This window comes from Plectropomus leopardus, chromosome 4 (genome assembly GCF_008729295.1).
Source record: "Plectropomus leopardus isolate mb chromosome 4, YSFRI_Pleo_2.0, whole genome shotgun sequence".
Classification (NCBI taxonomy): domain Eukaryota; kingdom Metazoa; phylum Chordata; class Actinopteri; order Perciformes; family Serranidae; genus Plectropomus; species Plectropomus leopardus.
In genome coordinates, this window is record NC_056466.1 from 9,644,083 (window position 1) to 9,668,080 (window position 23,998).

The following is a 23,998-nucleotide window of genomic DNA, read 5'->3' on the forward strand; positions in this document are numbered from 1 at the left end:
AAGCATATAGTAAATGACAATGGGCATTTCCGTTAGTCCTGTAAAGGACATTGTGTCTTGTTCTCAGTAACCTGCCCCAGTGCTGTTCCAGTTCCTTCATATTTTTATGAACTTTATTCTTGCTATGTGCTGCAGTGCTAATGCCTGGTCACCTCCAGGACAAGATGACACCCTGACAATAAGGTGTAATTTTGGCCTCAAACCAAGCTTCATATATGCCAAGGTGGCTCTGCTGGATTCCATATCTTGGTCACCACCTCCTCTGTCCCTGTCTTCTCTGATGCATGGAGTTTAATTTCCTGGTTCGGTCCTGAGATGTTTTTGAAGAAGGGGGGTTGGGGAGTTAGGAATGACTTTAAAAAGTGGCTGACGCCCATCTCAGACATTCCAGGAGGTCCAGATAGAGGGATGGAAGAAATGGGGGAAGATATGAAGAGATGGAGGAAAGGGGATCGTGGGGAGGGTGGAATTGGGTTCTTGCAGTACAGAAACATTTGTCAGTTATGTGCCCTCAGATGCATTTTATACTCCTTAGCATGAAAAAAACAGTGGCTTAAAAAAACAGGCTGTTACGTATTGTCCCCAAATCAGTATGCCCAGACGTTTTTTCTCTGCCGCTTCTTTTTTGTGTTCATTAGATGTGATAAAGGTGTGCTTTACCATACTGTTGCTTCTGCATGCTGTCCAACTGAATAATCTCTCTCTCCTTCTCTTCTTCCTTCCTTCTCTTCGTCTGCAGTATGGATGTACGGCTTTACAGACAGCCCGAGGAAAGAGGCCTCAGGTAGACTTGTGTGTCTATGTCAACATGTTGATTATGCATGCGCTACTGTGAGAGCGACACGCCAGCCGCATCCCTTTTGGTTTTTCAGTTTATTTCTTTTCACACTTCAGCTTTCTCTCGACATCTGCTTTGCATGCGCTGTCACCGGCTTCTCCTTCCACCCATCTGCTCAGAGTCAGCCTCTCTTTTCTCTGCAGTCTATCCATCCATCTCTGCAGATGTGGTTGGCCAAAAACAGCTTGGCACGGTGCCAGAGGGCCTTAACATGGACCCTAGGTCTGCATGTGGCGAAGCGCCTTAGACTGAAATGAGGTGTCAAGTTTGGTTCTGTACATTTGTCTGCAATATGGCTGTAGATCACCACCTGTGACCTCATTCAACTTTGAGCATATAGGAATGATCAGTGTAGAGGGAACAAGTGGAATTAGTTGTTGCTATTGCAGATAAACATCCGAGTAAAAAAGGGTGGGGCTGGTGTGATAGTTTTTAAACCTGGCTGATATTATGCCAAACACTGGACCAGACCAGTATACCGAATTCACGAAACAGCAAACAACCGTGTGTTGTATTGCAATGTGTAACATCTAAGCTCTCTATCCACATCAAATCCTTTAAATTTGCACTTCCATTACATCATGTAAACAAACCACAAAGCTATCAGTTGTGTTTGAGATTAACACTTAAAGATCTGTCAGTAGCTCACTTGCCATCTTTCTGTGTTTGCAACATTACTTTTTAAAATAGAAAACACATTTTTGTAAATTTTTTTTTTTACTGGAAATTACATACAATATAGGCAACAGTAAGTAACCTCGCTTGTTATTAGTTTACCAAAAACTTTTTGCGTTTTGGCAATCTCCCTCCATCCATCTGGCACGTTATTTTGGGGTTTTTTTGTGGAAAAAGTAAGTATTGTTTATATAATGCGCTGTACTGAAATCGAATCTCTGAAATCTTCATGTTGCTGGTCTCAGCAGTGTGTTTAAACACAATCTGTCAGACACTTGTGGCTCTGTTAGTCCATTTCCAAACATAATATTATATTATTCACGTTGTTTATCAGCACAGGTTATTGTAGACTGCGAAACGTTTCATAAAGACAAATGCTGTGTCCTGCAGATACAAACAGGCATTTTTACATAAGTACAATCACAGCATTGCCCATCTGGTGAACATTTAGCCAACGTTCTTTGAGACGTTTAACTGTAATTGAGGCATTGATGGTAAAAGACGCAGATATGTTGTTTCCCTCCATCAGTGTGTCAGTATGAGTTTGGAACGACAAAGACAAATCACCTTTGAGCAAATCAAAAAAATGACCGTATTTCAAAGTTGCAGAACTTGGAGAAAACCACTCCCCCTAATTTAATCAAGAAATCCTGTGCAATAAAAGATTTGGAATATTGAAGGCAGAATGTAACAGGTCTTAAGGATTCATTTCTCAACAAGGCGTGGTTGCCATTACAACAGTAAAAAACGTTTGAATAGCTGGATCTGTGCTGCTTTATTACCTCAGGCTGACTTTGATTGCTCCCTCCACATTGCATTTTCTGCAATATGTTTCTTTTCTTTATTTCTCCTCGTGGGAGAACGCTGAAGAAAGACAGGGATGAATGCCCAGCCTCACCCAGTGGGGAAGTGAGGTTATGAGTGTTCCCTGGTGTTCCCTGCCTGTTTATTTGAGTAACAACATGTAGAGATGCTTAATTGTGTTTTAAGCACTGTGCAAAAGCATCATCCCACTTTTTATTCTTCCAGGCTGCTTTAATACATAAGTGCAATGCAACCTGTTTCATTCTCATAAATATATTACAAGGCCACTGTAAAGATACGATGTAGGATTTAGATGTACATTCCTTATTGTGAGCTTCACAAGACAAACTAGGTTCTTTGCAAGGGAGATCTTCTCTTTGGTCTTAAAGGACAGTGGCATCTAACGTAAAGGATTTGCACTGCTTTACACTTACAAATACAATCAACGTTCAAGGTCCAATCCCATTTATAAAAGGACAAAGAGGCTGACAGCAGAGAATTCACCGTCTCAGATGCAGTCGTAAGTGGGGAGATGGAGAGATTTGCTGACAAAGTAGGAGACTTACTTTTCCTCTGAGCAGCAGTAATTAGCCGGCGCTCGTGTTTTTGCTCATCAGAGACTCCATGTGATTTCTGCTTTGTGTCATTGCTGGTGCTGACATGCCTTTTCCCTTTATGTATGATGTGGATACTGATGCAGTCAGAGTTAAAGCTGGTCGATGGATGTGTAAACATATTCTTGTTTGACGCCAAAGACTGGGGGTTCACATCTTGGCTCAGATCAAGGATAAGTGCTGTTTTTTAGGTGCTTTTCAATATTATTTGCTTATGTTGCAGAAGAAGTTTTGGTGCTGTACATTTCTGCAAACAACAAATATTTTCCATTTAGTGAGCATGTTGAAAGTTTCTTAACAACAGTGTGGTTAAGGTGGTTAGGTATAGGCACAAAAACAACTTGGTTTTGGTTTGGAAATGATCGTGTTTTGACTTGGTTTTGGGAGCACAGTCCTAGCTGGAAATGCAATGATGTCTTGGTAAAAAAGCAACTGCTTTTCGTGCCACTGTTCCCTCTGGAAATGCAGCAACAGGTTGCTAATAAACACCCACGTTTTGTGCCTAAAATTTCCTTGGAAACAGCAGTGACTCACCACCAGTTTTGTTGTTTGTTGGTTTCAACAATGGTCTGCAGCTGGGCGGACGTCTCACCTGGGTGACACTCCATTCGCCTTCCCCTCCATCTCCCAATGACAAAGTCAGCTCTATGCAGTGGTACTTCAGCAACGTTGAAATTATACATATGAAACGTGAAACTGCAACAAATTAGTGGTTTGCAGAAATGTTTAAATGCCAACATTTTCTCATGGTGACTGGGCTGCTTTCTGAGTTGGAAGTCCTGCGGGAAACTCCAGGGGTCTTGCGGTCTGGAGCCTTGCTGTTGTTCACCAATAAATAGTTACAGCACTTTCTGTTTGTGATTAAACAAATATGATTCCACAGGTTAATTACTGAGCTTTAGAGGTGCTTGTAGGCATATTTATTGACTTTTTTAAAAGGGCCAGTTTTCCCTTGCTTCCAGTCTTAATGCTTATCTAGGCTAATGACATCATATCGATCCTACTCACTTTCTTAATAAAAGAATACAAATAAGTTTGTTTCCCAAAATGTTAAACTATTCATATAAAAAGTAAACATAACTCTAACTTCATTTTTGAGTCAATAAATTACATGTTTAGTCACATTTCTCACAGATCAATGATCAGCATGTTCCTATTTATAATCTTCTTTTCAGCCGGTTTCCTTTTAGCAGAGAAAATACAGTAATTAGTTGTTAAGACCACCCAAAAATCAGTGAAAACCTCCATGACAAACATAAAGGAACTCTTCATCTCTGATCTACGAAGCAACATCACATTTAAGCTGAAGTCACTGTCAGCAAGGAATACACTTTTGGTCGTTTGAGTAATACATGCAAAGAAAGTGCCAGCATGGGAGGAAAGTTTCCTTTGTAAAACCTCAGGGAGCCATATTTATATATTCATTTTTTTATACAAATTTTCTCTGAACTTTATTAAAGAAAGTTGCCGGGAACTTGATGTATCTGATGTTGAAAGTTTCAGTTTTGATTAAATATTTGCTAAAGGCATTTAAACAAAGTTTCATGTTGGAGTTTGTTATATTCCAAATTTTAAATTGCGACAGAAATATTTTCATTTTTACTGTAAATGCAGATGGGTTCCAAATATCAGTTATTGGTCTCATTAGGTACTTATAGACGTTATCGGTATCAGCCCTGAAAAATCAATATTGTCAACCTCCAGTAACTATGGATCTATGAATTCCAGGTGCATATCAAATGTTGTATATAGGCATTAAAACTGATCAAAAGTTCAAAAATGTGTTCCATGTTAACACTGTTGATGATGTTGTCCCTAACTTTAACCATGCTGCAAATTACATATACTAATGCTATAAGAATATAAATGAATTAATATATTCTTTTACTTTAGTGTCCCATCCCCCATGGGATTATATGACACCTTTACAATGACATGAAGATAGCTTCCAGGATTGCTGGCCAAATATTTTGTATAATATTTTGTTTCTTGAAATGACAGTTAGCTATGAAACAGTCCCAACAGACTAAGACTGAAACTGAAACGCCTTGACCGTCATTAAACCTGTGAATAACGTTTTGGTACAAGTACAGTACATTTATCCCTGACACCGTGTTACTCTGTCCCCGGCGCAGCAGTAAATTCAAGACCTGTCTGGGTTCATTTCAAAGTAATGACCCACTCACTGCACATCATCGCTTTTTAAACTTGCTTTTTCATCATCTTTTTTGTTTGGCCACACAACATCCATTTATTTGTTCTAACTGTACAAGTGTTCTGTTCCTGATCACATCACTAACACAGACATACTGAGACAAAACACAACAGGATGTGAAGCGTAATCTGCATGGGTCATCTCTCCCTGGCCAAACAAGCCAGTAAGAGTTTCTGCGACTCATGTTCAGATCCACCACATGAAGTCAGTAGATGAAAAACCGCTGGCACTGAAAAGGTTAAACATCAGGGAGAAGGGGAGAGAGAAAACAGAGCAGCCTAACCCCAACTGAAATGCTTTCTTCTTTTGTTTCACATAAACATGGACCCAGCCTCCTTCCCTGTTTCTCTCTCTCTCTAGTCCACTCATATGTTTCTATTTAAGGCCAGCAGTGCCGACTGCCATGATTGGTGTGTTCACCCCCCCTCCCGACTTGCCGTCCAACGGCTGGCTCCCAAAAGCAGTGGAGGGGAGGCCTTTCCTCTCAACCGCACTGTTGATTTTCCACAGGGAAACTTCTCCATTCTTCCACTCATTCGCTCCCCGGTCTTCCCCTGTACACATTCAAAACTCTTCTACTTCTTCCTTTAACTTCTCTGTTTCTTTCTTTTTGGATCTTAAAGTTTGGTTCGGGTCATGGATCCACTTTAGGTGCGAGATGCAGCCCCTGCAAACATTTCCATCCCTCCTTTTGTTTTGATTCCTTTCGATGCTCCTCAGTCCTTCGCTGGGGGACGGGGGTCGACTCAGCTATATGGCCAGACGTTTGGAACTATGCAGCCAAGTCGTGAGCTCATGTTCTGATTGGTTAGGGAGGGGGAACGGCGGTAGGGAGCGGGGGTTGGCCGATGGCGGCGTACCGGGTGCACAGCGGCAGCAGCAGTGTAGTTGGTTGCAGGGGGCGATCGAGGGGTGCCACGGCGGGCAGGTGGCTGACAGCCTGTTTCTTTCCCTCAGGGATTGACAGCTCGGAGCCCATGGTGCTGGAGCAGTACGTGGCCGTGGCCAACTACGAGAGGCAGGAGAACTCGGAGATCAGCCTCAAGGCTGGCGAGACGGTGGACGTGATTGAGAAGAGTGAAAGCGGTGAGTGGATTCCTGTTTTTGTTTATATGCCAAGCATGTTGACCTGATTCACACACACATCTGATCCACACATGACTTTTATCGTATGTTGGGTAAATAAGTTTTTAAAAAATGACTTGCTGTTAGACAGCTGCCTGACATTTGGTTTGTTTCTTCCTGTTTGTATCTTCCCCCGTTTGAGTACACATTAGTAGCATAAACATATTCGTCACATACACAGAGCGGCATGCTCACTCAGCACCTCTGTCTCTCTCTTTTCTAACCCCTTTGTCCACAAGAGTCCCACACTCCAGCCTCCCTCCCGCTGCTCTGCTGTCTCCCCTCTTCTCCCAATCTCCTGGCCTCCTAGCTGGGGCTTGGCACCACCTGGAGGTGCAGTTTGGCTGGCAGGAGTCAGTGGCTGCAGGCCAGTCTGTTGCCTTTTGCAACAAGAATGTCAAATAAATTCAGAAGTCATGTTTCAGCTCTCTGAAAGTGAGAGTTGAGATGTTTGATTGGTTGAACTGGAAGCAAAACGTGTATGTTAACATCCAGCATGTTTACTGTGAACTGCAGTGACAATATTTGACTCACAATGTGGATCAACTGGACACTGATAGTATTTACAAGAGATTCAGCACTCCACTTTTCACCTTGCCTCCCCCCTACTGTGAAAATTCTGTTCAGAAATCCCAGAGCTGGATTTGATTTTTCCGTGCAAGCAGCCACTGACAGCCAGCAGCTTGCACAACTCAAGAGAGCTCAGCACAAACACACCGCGTCCCCGTGGTTCCTTCGCTCTTATCTATATACTTAAAACATGTGTGAATTTATTTCCTTTGAGATATCTTGGCCTGAACATCTTTGAGTGATTATGTGCTCTAATGAGTCAGTCTCGAACCAGCTTGTCGTGTCGTCCTTTATGATTCACATAGCAGTTGGTACGTTTCCAATTTGTCCTCTGTCAGCAGAAATGAGATAATTGTTAAATTAAGTTTTGACAGAGTGAAGAAGTTGCATGGGAAGTTATATCTTTTCTGATGTGGCTTTTGGTTGACGTCTTCTCAAAACTGACGTCAAGAACGAGGATGTCTTAATATCCAGCTCTCCTTTTAGCGTTGTTTGTGAGGTTTCGAAATGTCAAGTGTTCCTGTTAGCTCTTGACTCGAGGGGACATTCATTTCTCTCATGCAACTTTTATCACCAGAAACTCTTTGGACTGAGGTACATGCATCATTGAATGTTTTGTATAGTGAATGTTCATAATTGTGACATAGCCACACAGTCATTTTCTTTCTGTGATGCCATTTCTAAATATCTGCCCTGACAGCATCTGCTCACCAGACCCATCTGAAAGCTCCATTTCGAATGTTAACATTTAACATTAATCAGTGCACTTACGGCAACATGAGCAACTCCTGAACTCAGAGGAACTTTTGCCCAAGAGGTGGATATGTGTGCTGTCGTCATTTAGTGGGCCAAAGAAGTGGAGCAACAGCCATGATGATGATGATGATGATGATGATGATGATGACATCACTCGGAGGCTATGCCAAGACAAACACATCTGAGAGCTAGTATAATATCCCTCAGCCCCCTTCCCGCTTCCATGGTTTTACTGCAGCCTCCTGTTCTGTGCGTGCTTAGTATTTCCTTTGACGTTGTCACTGTAGAGACACTGACAGTCCGGCTGTTAATTAGAGCTTATTTTCTTAAACATCCCCGTCAGTCCTTGCCAACGTAGAACTGTGATGTCTTTTAATTCTCTCCAAGCAAGACTGAAATCCATATTTCGCCTCCTTTTTTCTTCAAATGCTGTTTATTCCCTCCACATATTGAGCACAAATGGTATCATGCATTAATGCTGTTCCTCATTCCAACACAGAATATTTTTATCAGTTGTATGTGTATGCAGGCTTGACGTGATATATTTATGGGTTCAATTCCAGAGTAGGATGTTATTGTTTTGCTGCTGTGAGAAGTTATTGACCTTGGAAGTTAAGATCCAGCTGTGTCACTGCACAGTGTCAAGAAGACCCATTGTCACGGTGAAAACTGATACAATTATAAGCTGTGTGTGAGACCGGTGTGTGTGTGTGTGTGTGTGTGTGTGTGTGTGTGTGTGTGTGAGACCGGTGTGTGTGTGTGTGTGTGTGTGTGTGTGTGATTCTGTTTCTACATCTCCTTGCAGAACTTACATCTTACTTGAACTCGCAATTTAGGAATGGCTATCTAGTAAAGTGTGATTTATGAAGCACCCAGTGGGTGGGGGTTGGACAGGCCAGAATCATCCCCTGTGAGAAGAGTAGAGGCCTCGTCTGGGCCACTGTCTCGGTTTTCTCCCTCGTGTTCCTCCTCGGACATGGGAACTATGGAGCATCTGGAGAGAGGAATGTCCCAGCTGGAGAAAATAAATCTGCATATGTGGCTAGTTAAACGATATGTTGGACTAACGAGAGACAAGAGGCCACAGACCTGTGTCCGATAAACTTGATGAGAATTCTGAGAAGCCTCTTGGAAAGAGTCGTAGGTAGTAATACTAGAAGGTTAAGATGAAGGTTTTTGAAGAAGTGTTTATTTTTCTGTTCTGTGATCAGCAATTTACCTTATGAAAACCAGATTGTCCTGTTATGTTGAATCTTATGCATAATGCAGAGCAGGCAGATAAAAACATGAGTCTACTGCCATGCTAATAGCTCTGTGAGGCTCTATACAAGCACAGCATGGTGATATTAGCTAAATGCTAACATCAACAAGCTATCCCAATCAGCAGAAGAAATGTTAGCATTTCTGCAAACAGTCGATGTGTTACATTTGGAAATTATTTTGGAGATGTGGTGAGGATGTGGTTAGGTTGAGACACAGAAACCATTTGGTTATAGTAAGATAGTAAGGAAAAGATCAGTTTTTGTTTAAAACACCCATATTTGGTTGAACAAAAGCTGCTGGAAATGCTAGGATGGCTTAATACTTTTAGGTTTGGTTAAAAAAAAATGGTTCAGGGGCTCAAACTCAGCTGAGAAATGCTGTGATGTGTCAGTAAAAAACACCCAGCCTCTGTGCTACAAACAATGCTGGGAAACTCAGCAGTATGTTAGTTAAAAAAACACTTAGGTTCGGTACCACAAATGCTGCTTGGAAACGCCATGATTTACTGCTAAAAACAGCCAGGTCTGGTACCACTAACACCGCTGGACATGCGTTGAAGGGTTGCCAGAAGAAAACTGCTGGTGTTGTTTATTTGTTTCAAACAGGGGATTGCAGCTTGGCATGCATCTCATCTACATGACACACCATCCATGCCAAAGGATCAACGTCATTCAGATTTATCTTTACTCTGATAGGACTGCCCCTTGAAAGTTGGACATTTGAGTCCCATTGTCGACTGAGATTGCTCCAAGTTGGGCAGTTGTTTTGGGTTTTTTGTTTTGTTTTACTAGTGTGCTGTGCAGTGTACTTCTGGGGACTTTCTGGTCTCCAGATTTTGCTGTGGAGTGAGAGCTCTTGACCTTCATGCTGCTCTTTCTTCAGCTGCGCCTGTTGCAATACAGAGGAGATACTTGGCACAGTGGGAGACAGTGGCTGCTCTTTTGCTTAGAAGTGGTGAGATAACATCTCACAGCAAGTTAATACAGTGCAATCTCTGGCTTTTATTTAATATCTAGTGATGGCAAAAAAGCCCTATGCTCTCTTGATATGCATCAAATTTCTAGGCAAATCGTCCAGAACTTGTTGAGACATTCTACTTAAAACCACATGTCAACCTTGGTGGTTTAAGAGGAAAGGTCATTAGATCACCAAAGTCATTAGGATACCTCCTGATGAAAAAAGTTTTATCTTATCTAAGGATTTATCCTCTGGGGACCATAGATACCTGTATCAAAACCCTGCCACCCTTAGGAACACTGTCCACACGCTATCCTTAAACCAATGACTGCCTGTCAGTTGGCGGTCTTGATAAGTCTACAGGCTGATCGCATTTTGGTTGAATTGGATCTATTTGGATAGACCAGACTACCCTCAGATCCTTTTCAGATCAGGTCTCATAAGCCTTGTTTCCACCAAATAGTCGGTTCAGTTCAGTTCAGTTTAGTTCATTGCACATAATAATGGTTATTTTTGGATTTCTGTTGTCAGAAGTTGTGGTTAGTTCCAATCCAACCACTCAATTGCATCCTGTTTTCTCTTTTCCCGTCTGTTGAGGCACCTAGCACACTGATCCCATACTTAAAGGTGGAGCTAGAAACACTGAAGTCCGTTGACTGGTCATTAGAGCAGCATCATAGCATTTCCCAAACTTTCTTGATTTTGGTTGTTTTTTTTAATTTCTGCAGTAATTTTTCCGGCTGCCTGCAGCCTTTTCTCACACATATCTTGTCTCTAACTTGTAGTGAACAGCCACATAACTAATAGAAAGAACACAAAATATATATGTCTTCCATTGTTGCCATTACACAGCTATCATCTGCCCATAGTTAAGAGTACTGTATGCAATGGAAATGCAACATATCTAAGATTTAGGTGAATGTCCAAACAGGTTACATATGGGTTATAAGGGCACTATACTGCAGATGTTTGGTGATCGGGGACCTTTTTTTTGCACGTAATCTCTCCCTTTCTACCTTAATTTTCTTTTATCTCTCTACTGTCCACTATCTAATAGACACAAACAAATTCTTGATGTTATGTAAAAGGTTTGGCCTCATGAGCAGTAACCCTACAGATAATTCTTTTCTTCACTTTCTGATATCATCACAAAGAATAAATTGTTAATTTAAGCAACCAGCCTTCCACTCTGTGTCCACAGTGACAGAGGAGGGAATATATGTGGGGAAAAATACTCTTTTTTTCCTTGTTTCATCAGCCGAGACTAATGGATCTGCCAGGAGGACTTTGACGCTAAACTGCAAACAGGATCCTTTGGGTTACTGTACCGCCCAAACCACAACACCAGCCGGAGAAGCCATTTGCCCAAATATCTTGGCCCTCCTTGCTGCCAAGTTTCAGGGGCATTTTGTCACAGTTGATTTAAAGAGATTAGGCAGATTGGCTTACCTCTCTCTGGACCTCACCCTGCACCTCACAGAGAGTCTGACCTCCTGTTGTGTTGTCGGACAATACTAATCCTCTGTTTTGGAAAATGATAACAGTTTTGTTTCTGTGGACTTCAGTCAGAAATGTCTGTGTTCTACATGGAAACATAAAAGGCATCTCCCGTTATGTGGCAGTTACTTGTCAGCAGGCACAGTGCTGTTTGAGAAACAATCAATGCCAGGCGTTTTGGCAACATTTTCCCACCACACCTTCCTCAGAGCCCAGGAGATCTGGTGAGGCTGGCAGCACTCAGTCTAACCCATTACGCCTTTCCAACGGTTTGTCCTCGGTGCTTCAATTGGTCTGGCTCAACACTGTTCTCTGTGTGGATCAGTTTCATAAGGAAACCGCCTGGAGCTAAAATTTAATATGAGAACATCACATTGCATTTGGTCATTTGCACTACAAGTTAGGTTTGGGTAAACCTTACCTTTAGGCAACAAAATAATTACAGCATTTGTAGTGGCTTGGAAATGAAGAAATCCCTCTGAATTAAAGGATTGATGAGTTCAATTTTTCTATATTATTACCAATATGTTGGACAACCTGTCCCTTAAGGCTTCACTGTTTTTATCAGCAGTAGTTTCCAGAAGAAGTTGTTTCTGCAAACAACGGATATATAAACTTTTCTAAAGTGACGTAGTATATGAGCTGACTTTGTCATCGGGAGGGTTGAGGGGATAGTGGATGTTGTAGGGGAGCTGCAGTCCACTTTGGACCACTGTTACAAACAAACAAACAACAAAAGCGACCCTTAACTGTGTTTCTGCAAGGGTCAGTGCAACAAAAAAGTGGTTGTCCTCTACTAAGACACTGATGTGTTTTTATCCAGGTGCCAGCAAAAATGACTATTTTAAGCCAAAACATGATCTGTTCCTAAACACAAGCAAGAGTTTTTTGTGCATTAACCTAACCACACATTAACCACAGCATTGTTGAGAAACAAAAAGTTTCAACATATCTGAAATAAATAAATGTTTACAGATACAAATGTTATGTATCCATAGTTTGCAGAGATGTACAATGTGAACATTTCCTTTGACAGTTGGGTTCATAATAGGGGTCCAGTTAAATCATCAGTGTTCAAGATGAGCAACTGTGTTACAAAATACCTGGTGTTTTGGCAAAAATGTCAAATGTCCAAGCCATTGTGCATTAAAAAGTAAAAATACATGTTAAGTCAACTACGTCTCCCATTAGATGCAGCTTCCTCTACCACTACATGTTCTACCTACTAATCCATTAATAAACTTATTGTCCAAATTGAGAATACAACTGATACAATAAATATATCCAATAATGTTGACTAAAGATATGAAATCAACATCATTGGTATGTATTCAGACACTATTAACTTAAAAATTATATATAATATTCAGCGGATTGTCAAAGACCATAAAAATGACTGAAATGCCGAAATGTGTAATGATGCATCATTTCCATTTTAAAGTCTTCTCTCAAGGGAGCTTTAAAAGGTTTTGCCTAAAAGCTATCTTGACATACCATTCGCCTTAGGCTGTCAGATGTAGCCTATGTGTTTAATCAAGGTGTACTGAGAGCCATCTTAAATTATCTGGACCAGAAGAGACTGTTTTGGACAGAGTTCACATGGGAGGCCAGAGGCAAGCATTAGCATTGCCTCCAGGCTATAAAACAGACAGCCAGCATCAATCAGGGTGGTACGTCTTAAGCCAACAGATGGTCTAGTATCATTCTCACTCCGCCCGAGCTTAGCAGTGTTAGCTAGCTGCAGCCTCAGGCAGTAAAACAGTTCACAACTGCTTCAGTCCCTTCCCTTAGAGTTGAGCTCAGACAATCTGGGGATAGCAGAGGCTCAGAGGAGTCAACGCTAAGCCCACCAGGGAGCCACCTTCAGGGGGTTCAGGTTATAAACTGCATGTTTCAATAAGCATAGCAAAGACATGTGTACATATACAAAAACTGAAATTTCTGTCTTCTTTATGAATATGATGATAGTGTTAGCACAGAGGGGTGCGTGTCAGAGGAGAGTATTTTACCTACAAGGTAGCACACACACACCACATGGAGTATGAATGCAGAGGTTTAGCCTGATCCTTCAGAACGTGATGTACAGTCAACACTGCTTATTGACAGCCCCACCAGCGGCTATCCCCTTTCACATGTAACAAGTCTGGCTCAGTAACAAGACCCCTGCGTTTTATGAAAACTTCAACCAGGTAACATGAGCTTCAAACTGGGATGTAATGCTTCATCTTACAGTGTCAATAAAGACCAGAACCTTGAAATCAGCTCTGACTTTCTAGGAAGAAACAGCATGGAAGGTATGTTGTGCCCCATCATAAGTCCTATTTTTAACTTAAGACAAGCTTTGAAGTGTTTTATAGTGGTACACCGAAATATCCAAACTTTTATTAATATGTCTTACAAGAGGAGTTATTAGTCGGTTCCAATAGTGACAGTTTTTAACAGCAGAAAAAAGTTTCAGTGTATCTAAACTCCAAACTCAGTGTGTGTGGATATTTCCCATGGTAAGTTGAAATTTAAAGGTTATCTTGATGACCTTAACATTTCTTAATACAACAGGAAACAATGAGGTTTCCTGGATAATTTGACCATACAATAGTTGAGGGTATTCATTTTTAAATATTTTAGTCACTCGCTAACTGTTTAATATTTTTGTTGGCAATCAAGAAACTTAATTTCAGAAAGGAATGTGGATTTCCCCCAATACTTTATTCCTTACAACTCAACTCCTACATGAAAAAAGGTTCAAAAAGAGCATATTTTGTTGTCGGCATTGATGGATCAAAGGCGTGTTAAAGAGGAGAATTGGTAAGCTAAGTAATATGTATTTCACAACATCTTTCCGAGAACGCAAAGTAGTTGCATTTAATGGGAGACGTAGTTGACTTGACTCGTTATTTTACTTTTTAATGCACACACCCATGGACATCTGACGTTTTTCCCAAAGCACAACACAGTTTCCCAGTTGCACAGTTGGTCAGTACCGTCAGTATGGTCTGCAGCTTGGCAACCATCTTTCCTAAGTGTCAGCTGTTGTTATTGCAGAGGATTGTGATTTATAAGTTGGAAATGAGAATCAGTCACTTTACTATGGTTTTACTATCCTTTATTTGTCCGCTGCATAGATCAAAAGAATATTTTTAAGAAATGATGATGAAGATCTATGTCAGAAAATCATCACTGCGGTGTAATACTGTTACTGGAGTTGGTGCAGTCTGTGCCAAACATAATACTGTAGCTGGTTTCACAGCTGGTTTTAGACATCAACAATTGTTGTGCTGCTATTTTAGACATACTCTTTGAATCTTGCTTTCTGCCTACTCAGCAGAAAGATAAGACGGCAATTCAATACGTTGCCCTGAAAAGCAGCTCAGCGTTCCAGTGCTTGCTGCTCTCCAGGGGATCTGTTCCTAATTAGAAGCTGAGAGGAGGACACAAGATGACAGTGACCTTGTGGGTCCCCCCTTAACGTCACATTTCTCACAGACATCATTGTCAAAGCTATCTGCTGACCCTCCTGACAATCCCAAAAGCAGGAACCAAAAGGAAAGTGTGCGGTGTTGTTTTTGGATGGGGGATTAGTGTGGAATACTACAGCTTTGAAGCTCCAGCCAAACATCTGCTGGCTCTCCCTCTTTTGTCTTCCCCATACCACTCTTATAATCTCTGTCTTCCCCTCAATATTTTGCTTTTTTTTTCTCAGCTATTGTCTTTTTTTTACCATTATTTTTTGGATACGGCATCACTTCATGCATGTACTTCTCCAGTGCCTGTGACGGTCAATGATGATCTCGCTCTGCTCAGTTACTGTTACCGCTGTATTCACCGTGACCTCCACTTTCCCTTTGCAGTAGAAAGCAGCCAATTATGTCTGCCAAGACATGGTGTAGCTAGAAACTCCAATTAGAGCTCAACGCTGTAAGAAATGTCAAATACAGCCCCTCTACTGTCTTACATATTCATATTTTGTGCTGTGTGTGTGTTTGTGTGGGGGACAGCAGGTGCTGCTGCATAACCTTTCTGGATATTAGTCATTAGTTGTTGAGCGCCTCATAAATCCTCCAGAATAGTTGGGTCTGTTATGTCAGACAAACTAGCAGGAGCGTGTAGATCAATTTAGAAAGAACAACAACACGATTGTTGGACCTGTTCTATTTTAGTGTGCGCTTTAGGTAAAAAAGGAGGCCGGGTTCCACTTCAGCAGGCACCTGGACAATAAAAAGACCTGGCACCTAAAAGGAAATGAGCACTCATGTTCTCATCCTATCTAATATTACGTGGTATAACTCAGGTTCAAATCAAGAGGACTTGCTCATTGGTGTGACTCACTCAAACACACACACACACACAGAGCAGATCCAGCCACCAATAACAAGGTATGATGATTTCAACCTGTTAAAATAACGGTCCACCCCTTCGTTCTGCTGTATGTACAGATGGCTCTACAGTATGCACTTCATTACCTGAACACCTTTTATTTGTCCTGTTCCACATTTTCACAGCTGCCACTGCTCCCGAACCCATCCACCCCACCAACTGGCTTTGGCCAGCGAGACTCTTGTTTTTCCACGGCAGGCCGTGTACATTTACATGTGCAGTTATTTGTCATGTTTCAGAGGAAAAGTGATATGTTTTCTCCTATTTGAGTAGGACTTTGATCACAACTTAAGGCCCCTCTAGGGTGCAGTTTGGCTTTATTTGAAGCCACACCAAACTCCACAGTAGACAAGAATAGCATAATACATTTGTTTTTCATCCATATGTTGGAAGTGAATGTGCAGAATTAACAACACACTAGTGATTTTGTTTTTCTTTCAGCAAGGAATGGAATTAACAATGTAAGTCTTGTCTTGGCTCTCAAGGGTATATCCCATTGGGAGCATGATCAGCAAAGTTAACAGCAATGTGCTGTCAGATAAAGGGACAAACTTTGAGTGGTGATATTTTCCTGAGGGTGATGCAAGAAGAACTCACAGCAGGTCCAATATGGAAAGGGTTGATCCTTTGGGAAGCATGAATGTGCAAAAAAACATTTGGCCTAATATTGGTGCTATGGGAAAGTGCCAGTGTCAAAGACTTTAAGATAGAGTCTGCACACTACTTAACGCCTCCATGAATGTTTTTGTAACTTAACTTTAATGTGTCATGAGGGCATTAACTCATGTGTGAATTGTCTTGTCTACATTTTCTACATGTTCTCCTGTTCAGCATTTAGTTTATATTGTCTGGATGTGCATGCTTTTGTGGACCTTTTTAAGAGTCCCATTGTCACCAAAAATGTAGGGATTCATCCTCTGGGTGGATGCATGTCTGATTTCTGGTAAGTGTTTGGATATCGCTAGTCTCAGAACCCATTGGCTTTCGGTCACAAAGCCTCTGGAAGTGGAGGCCAATATTTGGGGTTGATCCAGTGTAGGCTGCAGATATCTGAGCCAACACTCCCTGTTCTGTGTGTTGGTCATAGCGGCTAATCTGTGCAAACAGATATCTGCATTAATCAATATCAATTCCGATACACAAAAGGCGTTGTGTTCTGAGATTGCATTTCAACCAGCGTGTTCTGCCTCTTCACACGGACTGTTTACTTGCCGTTCAGATGAGGTTAGTCAAAACTACAGACTACAAATGGACTACAAACAAAAAAATCTTGTCCCTACAGATTCCGAACACATATGTAGAATCTTTTTGTAGAGATAAGGATACAAGAGATTGAGTCGGTTTTGGCATGTTGATTCATCTTTTAGTAAGATGGTAAAATATGATCCAGCTAGGAATGTACACTTGCATGTACTTGATTGGCGAGTGAAGATAGTTGCTGGATGATGTTGCACTGTGTTGCAAAAGTTAAACCACAAGCAATGTTTTAGTTGATCACTATTGTGTGTGGTTTTTTTTTATTTACCAGAGTCCTCTGTTTTGGCACCTCCACTCAATGCAGTGTAGTCTTATTGAAAAAATCGTGTGTTTTTTTCACTAACTTCTCTTATATTAGTCTGAAGACTGCCCCAACGGGTCAGTATGCTTTAAAGGAGGCACTCTTTGGACAGTAAAGCTTCCCTAGGCCATTTGGCATTGCCACCACGGGGACCACAATGAAGAAATTGTTTAGTGTCCATAGTCAATCTCTTTGCAAGTGATGTTCACTGTTGCAGTCATATGGCCAACCACGCCCTCACAGAACCGCACCGGTCGCTTTATGCATCACTCCTCGCATATGCTGAGCCAAGTTATGCTTTGCTTTAATTGACTCTGAGTAATTTTTCTCCATCTGGCTGCCAATCTTTGGCCCAGATCTCCTCCTACGGGACAGATTTTCTGTGAAAGCTGTAATCTGACTACAGTCTTCCCACACATGAGGGTCAGCCCAGTTCTCTCAGGGACCAGGTTTGCCAAGCTTCCAACTGGCTTTTACAGTGAGAGAGTGTATGCTTTTCTATCTTTTTTCGGTCAGTCTCTTATACCACATCTGCATCTTCATTTTGTTTTTCTTATCCTTTGTCTACAGTCTGAGAGGGGTGTGTGTGTGTGTGTGTGTGTGTGTGTGTGTGTGTGTGTGTGTGTGTGTGTGTGTATATATATATCTGAGGGGGTCCAGCTCTCTTTCTGGTCCTCATTTATCTGCTTTTACTGTGCCCACTTTCTCCAGAGCTGGATTTATAGGGGAACTGGGCCCTGTCAAAACTTTGCCTAACATGTGTGCACACGATGGAGTCTGAAGCTTGGTGTGTGTGAGTAAGAGAGAGAGGCTGCTTGACTGTTTCTGGCCTTTGGGATGGTTTGTGTTGGTGTGCATATGTAAAGAAGACAGAAAAACAATAAAATATCTGCCAGCCTGGTGACGGCCAAGTGATATACAGTAGATCACTTGGCCATTTGCACAACTGGTCCTGCCATCTCTGTATAACGTATTTTTTCCCTGAAAATCTGATTGTATTGCAGAGCATGATTTAAACGTTCTGTGTGTGACATTCAGGGTATTAATAACGTAGTAAACCACTGTTTGCTGTGTAAAGATATAGCGGATTAACGGTGTCCTGAGCAGAATATGAAGTCACGCTAACTTGTGTGTGTTGCAGTCAGAGCTTCTCTGTGGTTTGTTGTTGTAAACTTGTCCAGCCATGTGTAAGTGCATGTGTGTATCCCACTGGTTACCTCATCACCTCAACTTTGCATTGTACTTGTATGGTGGTTGAAGCTGATATCAGGACAGCGTCACCATGGAAATGTAGCCTCTGATTGGCTTAGCCTGACATTTTTAGGCCCATTTCACACAGCACGCATCAGCAGTGCATGACGGCAGCCTTGCCGAACTGCTGCATGTTTCATGCTTGTGGTGTTCACACATGCAGCATTGTTGCAATGTCGCTGCTGTGTCGCTGCCTGCTGCTACGAGTACCATATTTCCAAATTTATGAAGTCATTTATGAAGTTGTGCAAGCTCCTGCATTGTTGACAACACGCTCTGCAAATGTTTTGAAATAAAATGCCTTGTGTCAGCAACTGAAGACGTTGTCAGAGGACTATTGTGAAACAGAAGCAGCAAAAGCAAAATGACAAATCTGTAATTTTTCCCCAAACGTCTAGAAGTTTTATAATTAACTATGAATCCTGCTGGCCAGTGTAACCTTGTACAGTCTTTCTGTCTCCAGTCATGTACAACTTTAAAAAATTGAATCAATTATTATTTGCTGGTCCAGATATAGCCATTCATGTTTTTAATTACAGACATTTGAACTAAAGTAACTCTGGCATCAATAAAAAATGTCTTTATTGTGGACAGTGCTGCAGCTGTGATTCTAACCAGCACGCATGAATGAAGTCACATCATTCCTGATTTTTGCATGGTGGAGTGAAAGAATACTGTCTCCAAATTATCAGACCTTTTCAGTTTTGCCACTTTAGGATTCCTCCATAAACACTCACTTCTATCAGCGTGCTTACCGAAGGTGTTCAGCAGCTGGGGGGTCTCACATTCGACACTACTGATGGCAAACAGTCACCTTAATCCTCTATTAGTGCAGGAGAATTATTATTTTGTTTTTCTACCGCATGTCAGGTGGGCTAAAGAGAGGAAGAACTCCTGCATTTATCTCTGTGGAAAACTCCTGCTCTCCTCCGTACAGGTGGCTCCAATTCTCTTTTAGCTTTTTAAGTAGTTGCAATGAATCAGCCTATGAAAGCCCTAATGTGTTTCACATGGAGCAAGCTATTCTTACTGCTAGTCAGACCTCTTACACTGCAGCAAAGCAGAAATTAAATTAAAACCTCCAGGAATACAAAAGACAAACTCCACGCTGAAGCACTCAGGGCTGTTTGAACAGATCATACATGAACACATACAAAAGAAAATCAGAGTGAAATTCATAATTTAAATTGTCTGGCCTCTTCTGTAACCTTTACCCAGCAGAGGAGCCCCCTACAGAAAAATCCTGACAGCCCCTCCTGAGTTTACAAGTCCTAACACTGTGGCGAGCACTATTCATAATAACACTGGGCTTTTTAAAGTAGGAGGTATGGTGTAAGATTTAATTAGCATAGTATAACTGCCATGGTGTCAAACGCAATTTCATATGAGACCACTACCTCCACCAGTCAAGGCCAAATGGGGTCCTAAATTGACTCTGACAGGTCAAAATGAACTACGCTGACCTCCTGAAGCCAAACTGCACTGTAACGTCTCTGCAGCAGTCGACAGGCGGGCAGAGAGCATCCACAGTGTGACTGTGAGGAAGCTCAGGCTGGAGGAGCTACACTGCAGCTACTGTGCATAACCCCCTGTGTGTCTGTAGGCCCTCAGGTTGAATTAACTCCTGTGTTGACTATGAGACATGACCCGCTGTGGGGAAATTCAGGGCAGACAGTATTTCAGTATGAGTTTGTGTGTGTGTGTGTGTGTGTTGGAGGAGGGTGTTTTTATGCAGCACATAAGCTGTCAAAGTCGGGGTGGTTCAGGCCTCAGTGTGCTTATATGGTTATAAGGAGAGATGAGGCCAAATGCAGGGGGCTGCTCTGCTGCCTCCTCTGCTGAGGTCTATTAGGTGTCAACCCAGTAATATATTAATGCCTGTTAGTGTGGTTGTTGTTATAGTCTGCGATAAATGAAGCTTAGCACCACTTTTGTAGGAGGAATGTTGCAAATGCTCTTAAATACACTCACATTACCTGTAAACTAGATTACTTGTAAAAGGAGAGAAGAAAGCTCAGGGAAAAGGTGGATTAACATGAAAATGATTAGCAACAATTTTGATGATCCGTTGTACAATTAAGTAATTACCATGCGTTTAGCTTATTTGACCATTATTTTAACAGGGAAGGCTATTTAGAGCAAGCGCTCTTTTAAAGGGGCACCCTGATTACATCACATTTAAAAACAACAAAAGCACATTACATGGACAAAACATGAGAGACATGCGAGATGTTTATTTATAGTTTAAAAGATATGCAAGATACCCAGGAAGTTTACCAAGATGTGTTTTATATATAAATAGAATGCAAAGCTGATCAGCAGATTTTTCTGATTTTTTTTCTTGATATTTGTACTTTTACCACAAGTAAGTTAGATTTAGTAAATCTCAGTTTTACCTGCGACCATATTCATACTGTAAGCTGCTTTATATAGTAGAACAAATTCCCCTTGTTAACATTACCGTTACTTTCCCTATGATACAGCTCTTTTACAGGCATATTTTCCACATCATTCAAAATACGTGTTAATGTGATTGGTGTCGTGCCGGGTAATGAAAAGGGCGTGATGGAGTTGATTCACCCAGGCTTCTCCAACCACATTAGAGCGTGAGCCATATGGCTGTAAATACATTGGAGCAGTGATGACCTAATTGTTGGACTCATTTTGTAAAAGGAAAAAAAAAGTTTGTTGCCATTTTCTTTTTACTTTTCTTTCTTTCACCACCCATCTGTCAAATTCTGTCACTTCCAATGTACTTACATAGTCAATCATACATACATATATATAAGATGTCCACAGTTAATGTTTAAGACCAGAGGGTTGCCAGATTAAAGTGCAAATATAAAGTACGCAACAGTTATTATTAGAAGAGCCACAGTCTGTTGTGTAGAAATATGTCTTTTATCAACTAAAAAGTAAAATGCTGTGATACATAATGTCACTTTTTACTCAGACTTAGTCAGCTGTCATGCCAGCTTGCACTGTACAGTAATGGAAGAATGTGTCATGCTGCAGTTTCTTGCCAGAAGCTGAAGCAACGACAATAAAAAGTCACATCACCCCATTTCAGTGACATGTTCAACTTCTTAAGCACCATTGACACAATCCCAAATGTAAATGACATGCCTGCTGGTTCTTTTACATTTTGGTTGCCGCCCAAAGTGACAAGTGTTTTTTGTCATTGTGTCAAGTCAGCTCAGTGAACGCTGTAACAGAATAACGCACACGTGACCACAAACATCTCATTTGTCAGTAATACTCAAAGTTGTGAAGCGCTTCACAACTTTGGTCAGTGTATGGATGAAGAGTTAAGTTAAATTCAGACAAAGCGTAATGTCATGTGATACCATGATGTTTTATTCAGTCATGATTGGAAACCTTCCAGCTTTTTGAGATTCCCTTAAGACTAGTGTGACCAAGTGTTTATGTGGGACTGTAAAGCACTTTTGTATTTTGTCTTGCGTGCCACATCTTGAGACAGTGTCTCACATTTTGACTGGCACATTGGCTGCAGGATAGACACTTTTCTATAATCTAGTTTTTATCCAGTGGCTATAAAAAGAAAGCAGGGAAGGCTGTCCCCCACAAGTTGTGTTTGATATCAATAAGACTGCGTATGCGTGGGTCAAGTGCAGGTTAACCTGTCACTGTCTTTGCTCTGCTGCACCCAATGGGGGAAATTGAGAGTCACTAAAAAGTCACAAGCTATGCAGATTTAAGCAGAATATGATGGAAAAGGAAATGCAGATACAACAAAGACTGGGAAACTACTTTGGCTGGGTGAAGGTGGTGGAGGGTGATTTCTCAGACACTGTCAGCTGCAGGCAATCAGAGCAGCTCTGGATAATTGTCACAGGTACAATCAATGAAGTGAGTGTGAACACAATCAGGTCACCTCCAACAAAGCACCAATGTCTTCAAGACCAGCAAATACATTTCAAATAATCAATAACTTATATATATATATATATATATATTCAAATAAATTCATATAAAAACACACACAGTACAGCTTTTCGCGGTGGTCCTTAACTGGAAGACCCTAAATAATTTTCTTTGCAACAGTTTATTTCCCCCCCCTTTTAGAAATATTTGTTCTAATTGAAAGTATATTGTTCACTTAGAAAACTAACTGAAATAAAATGAATATATAAGAAATATGTAGGTTTTTGTCTTTGTCAATCTGGTCAAATCTGTCAACACAACAAGCATCAGGAGGCATTACATGACATGACTGTGAGTCAATCACTGTCATGAAGTGCCCCTGTCCCACATTATAATAAAAAAAACTAATACTGAAACTAATGAAAACTAAGCTGAAACGTAACATTTTTAAAATTTCAAAACTAAACTGAAACCAGTAAACTGACTCTGGAGATTAAAAGTGAACTGAATTGAAAGCAACAATTAAAAACAAAAGAAAAACGAATGAAATACAAAACTGTAATCATGCTCGCACAAAGTTCATTCATCTTAAATGGTTGTAAACATTGCAATATTAATATTATTATTGCAAGCCTGTTCTTTAAGCCGCATGTTCCTTATTCCTATGGTCTGCTTTGACTATTTTAACCATCATTTTATTTTGTTTTACTTTTTAATTTCTTTTATTGGTTTGTTGGTTTGACTAATATTTTATCTTATTTTACATCTTTTACTGGTCTGTTTATTTATTAACCTAACATTTATTTATTCTAATCTGTTTTTAGTTGTTTTATTTAATTTATTTCATATGTATTATTCTCTTTTAATGGTTTACTGTTAATATTACTGTTTTATTTAATTTTAACATTTTTTTGTCAGTTCTGACTCGCATGACTGTATCTTTTATTGGTTTATTCTCCATCTTATTATTATTGTTTTATTAGGTTATATTCCAATTTTATATAGATTTGATTCAGTTTTATGGTCGGTTGCTGGCTTTGTTTTGTGCCTGCAACTTTTACCTCACACTTTATCAGCACATTGTGCTTCCACCTGGAATGAAATGAGCTGTATATATAAAGTTTTGTTTGCTTGTTGCTACAGTATGCTGATCTTCACTCAAGTACAACCACACAGTGCTGTTAGTGTGACTTTAGAGTTTTATTTTTTAAGGTGTTTGGTCTGACCAAAACAGCAGCTGTACATCACATTTCATATTGAGCAATAGTAAAAAAGTGAGGCAACTTCTTCATGCAACAGGTACTTTTTAAACCTGAGTTGATCTGTGTTTTACTTGAAGATCAGCGCTTTCCTCCCTCTACTGTCTGTCCTTACTTTCAGTGTCTGGTTTAGTAATGATGAGAGCTTTCCAAGTAGGTGAAACGTCCAGCCATTGTGAGTCCGCCTCAGATCTTTGTCTGTCCCGCTGATACAGACAAGACCAAGATATCGAATGAAAACACTTCTACCATGCATACGCAGCCTGAATCTGCTGTAGTGTAAATACTGGCTCATGCACAGTCACAGTACATTTTGCAACATTTCAGAGATGAGCAACAACAATGTGCAGTTTCCAT

The 23,998-nt window shown here is 40.8% G+C and overlaps 1 protein-coding gene across 8 annotated transcripts in view; it reads left to right on the top strand.

Moving 5' to 3' along the window:
- The window catches only part of sh3pxd2aa (SH3 and PX domains 2Aa), a 127,125-nt gene that overhangs the window by 79,482 nt on the left and 23,645 nt on the right, over window positions 1-23,998 (top strand). For 5 of the 8 annotated variants that reach the window (XM_042484764.1, XM_042484765.1, XM_042484769.1 and 2 more), the window contains 2 exons: window positions 740-784; window positions 6,104-6,232. In XM_042484764.1, coding sequence (XP_042340698.1) covers window positions 740-784; window positions 6,104-6,232 — 174 coding nt within the window. Of the gene's footprint in view, window positions 1-739; window positions 785-5,683; window positions 5,798-6,103; window positions 6,233-23,998 lie in introns of those variants that run through there. The other 3 variants (XM_042484766.1, XM_042484768.1, XM_042484772.1) reach the window with 2 other exon arrangements.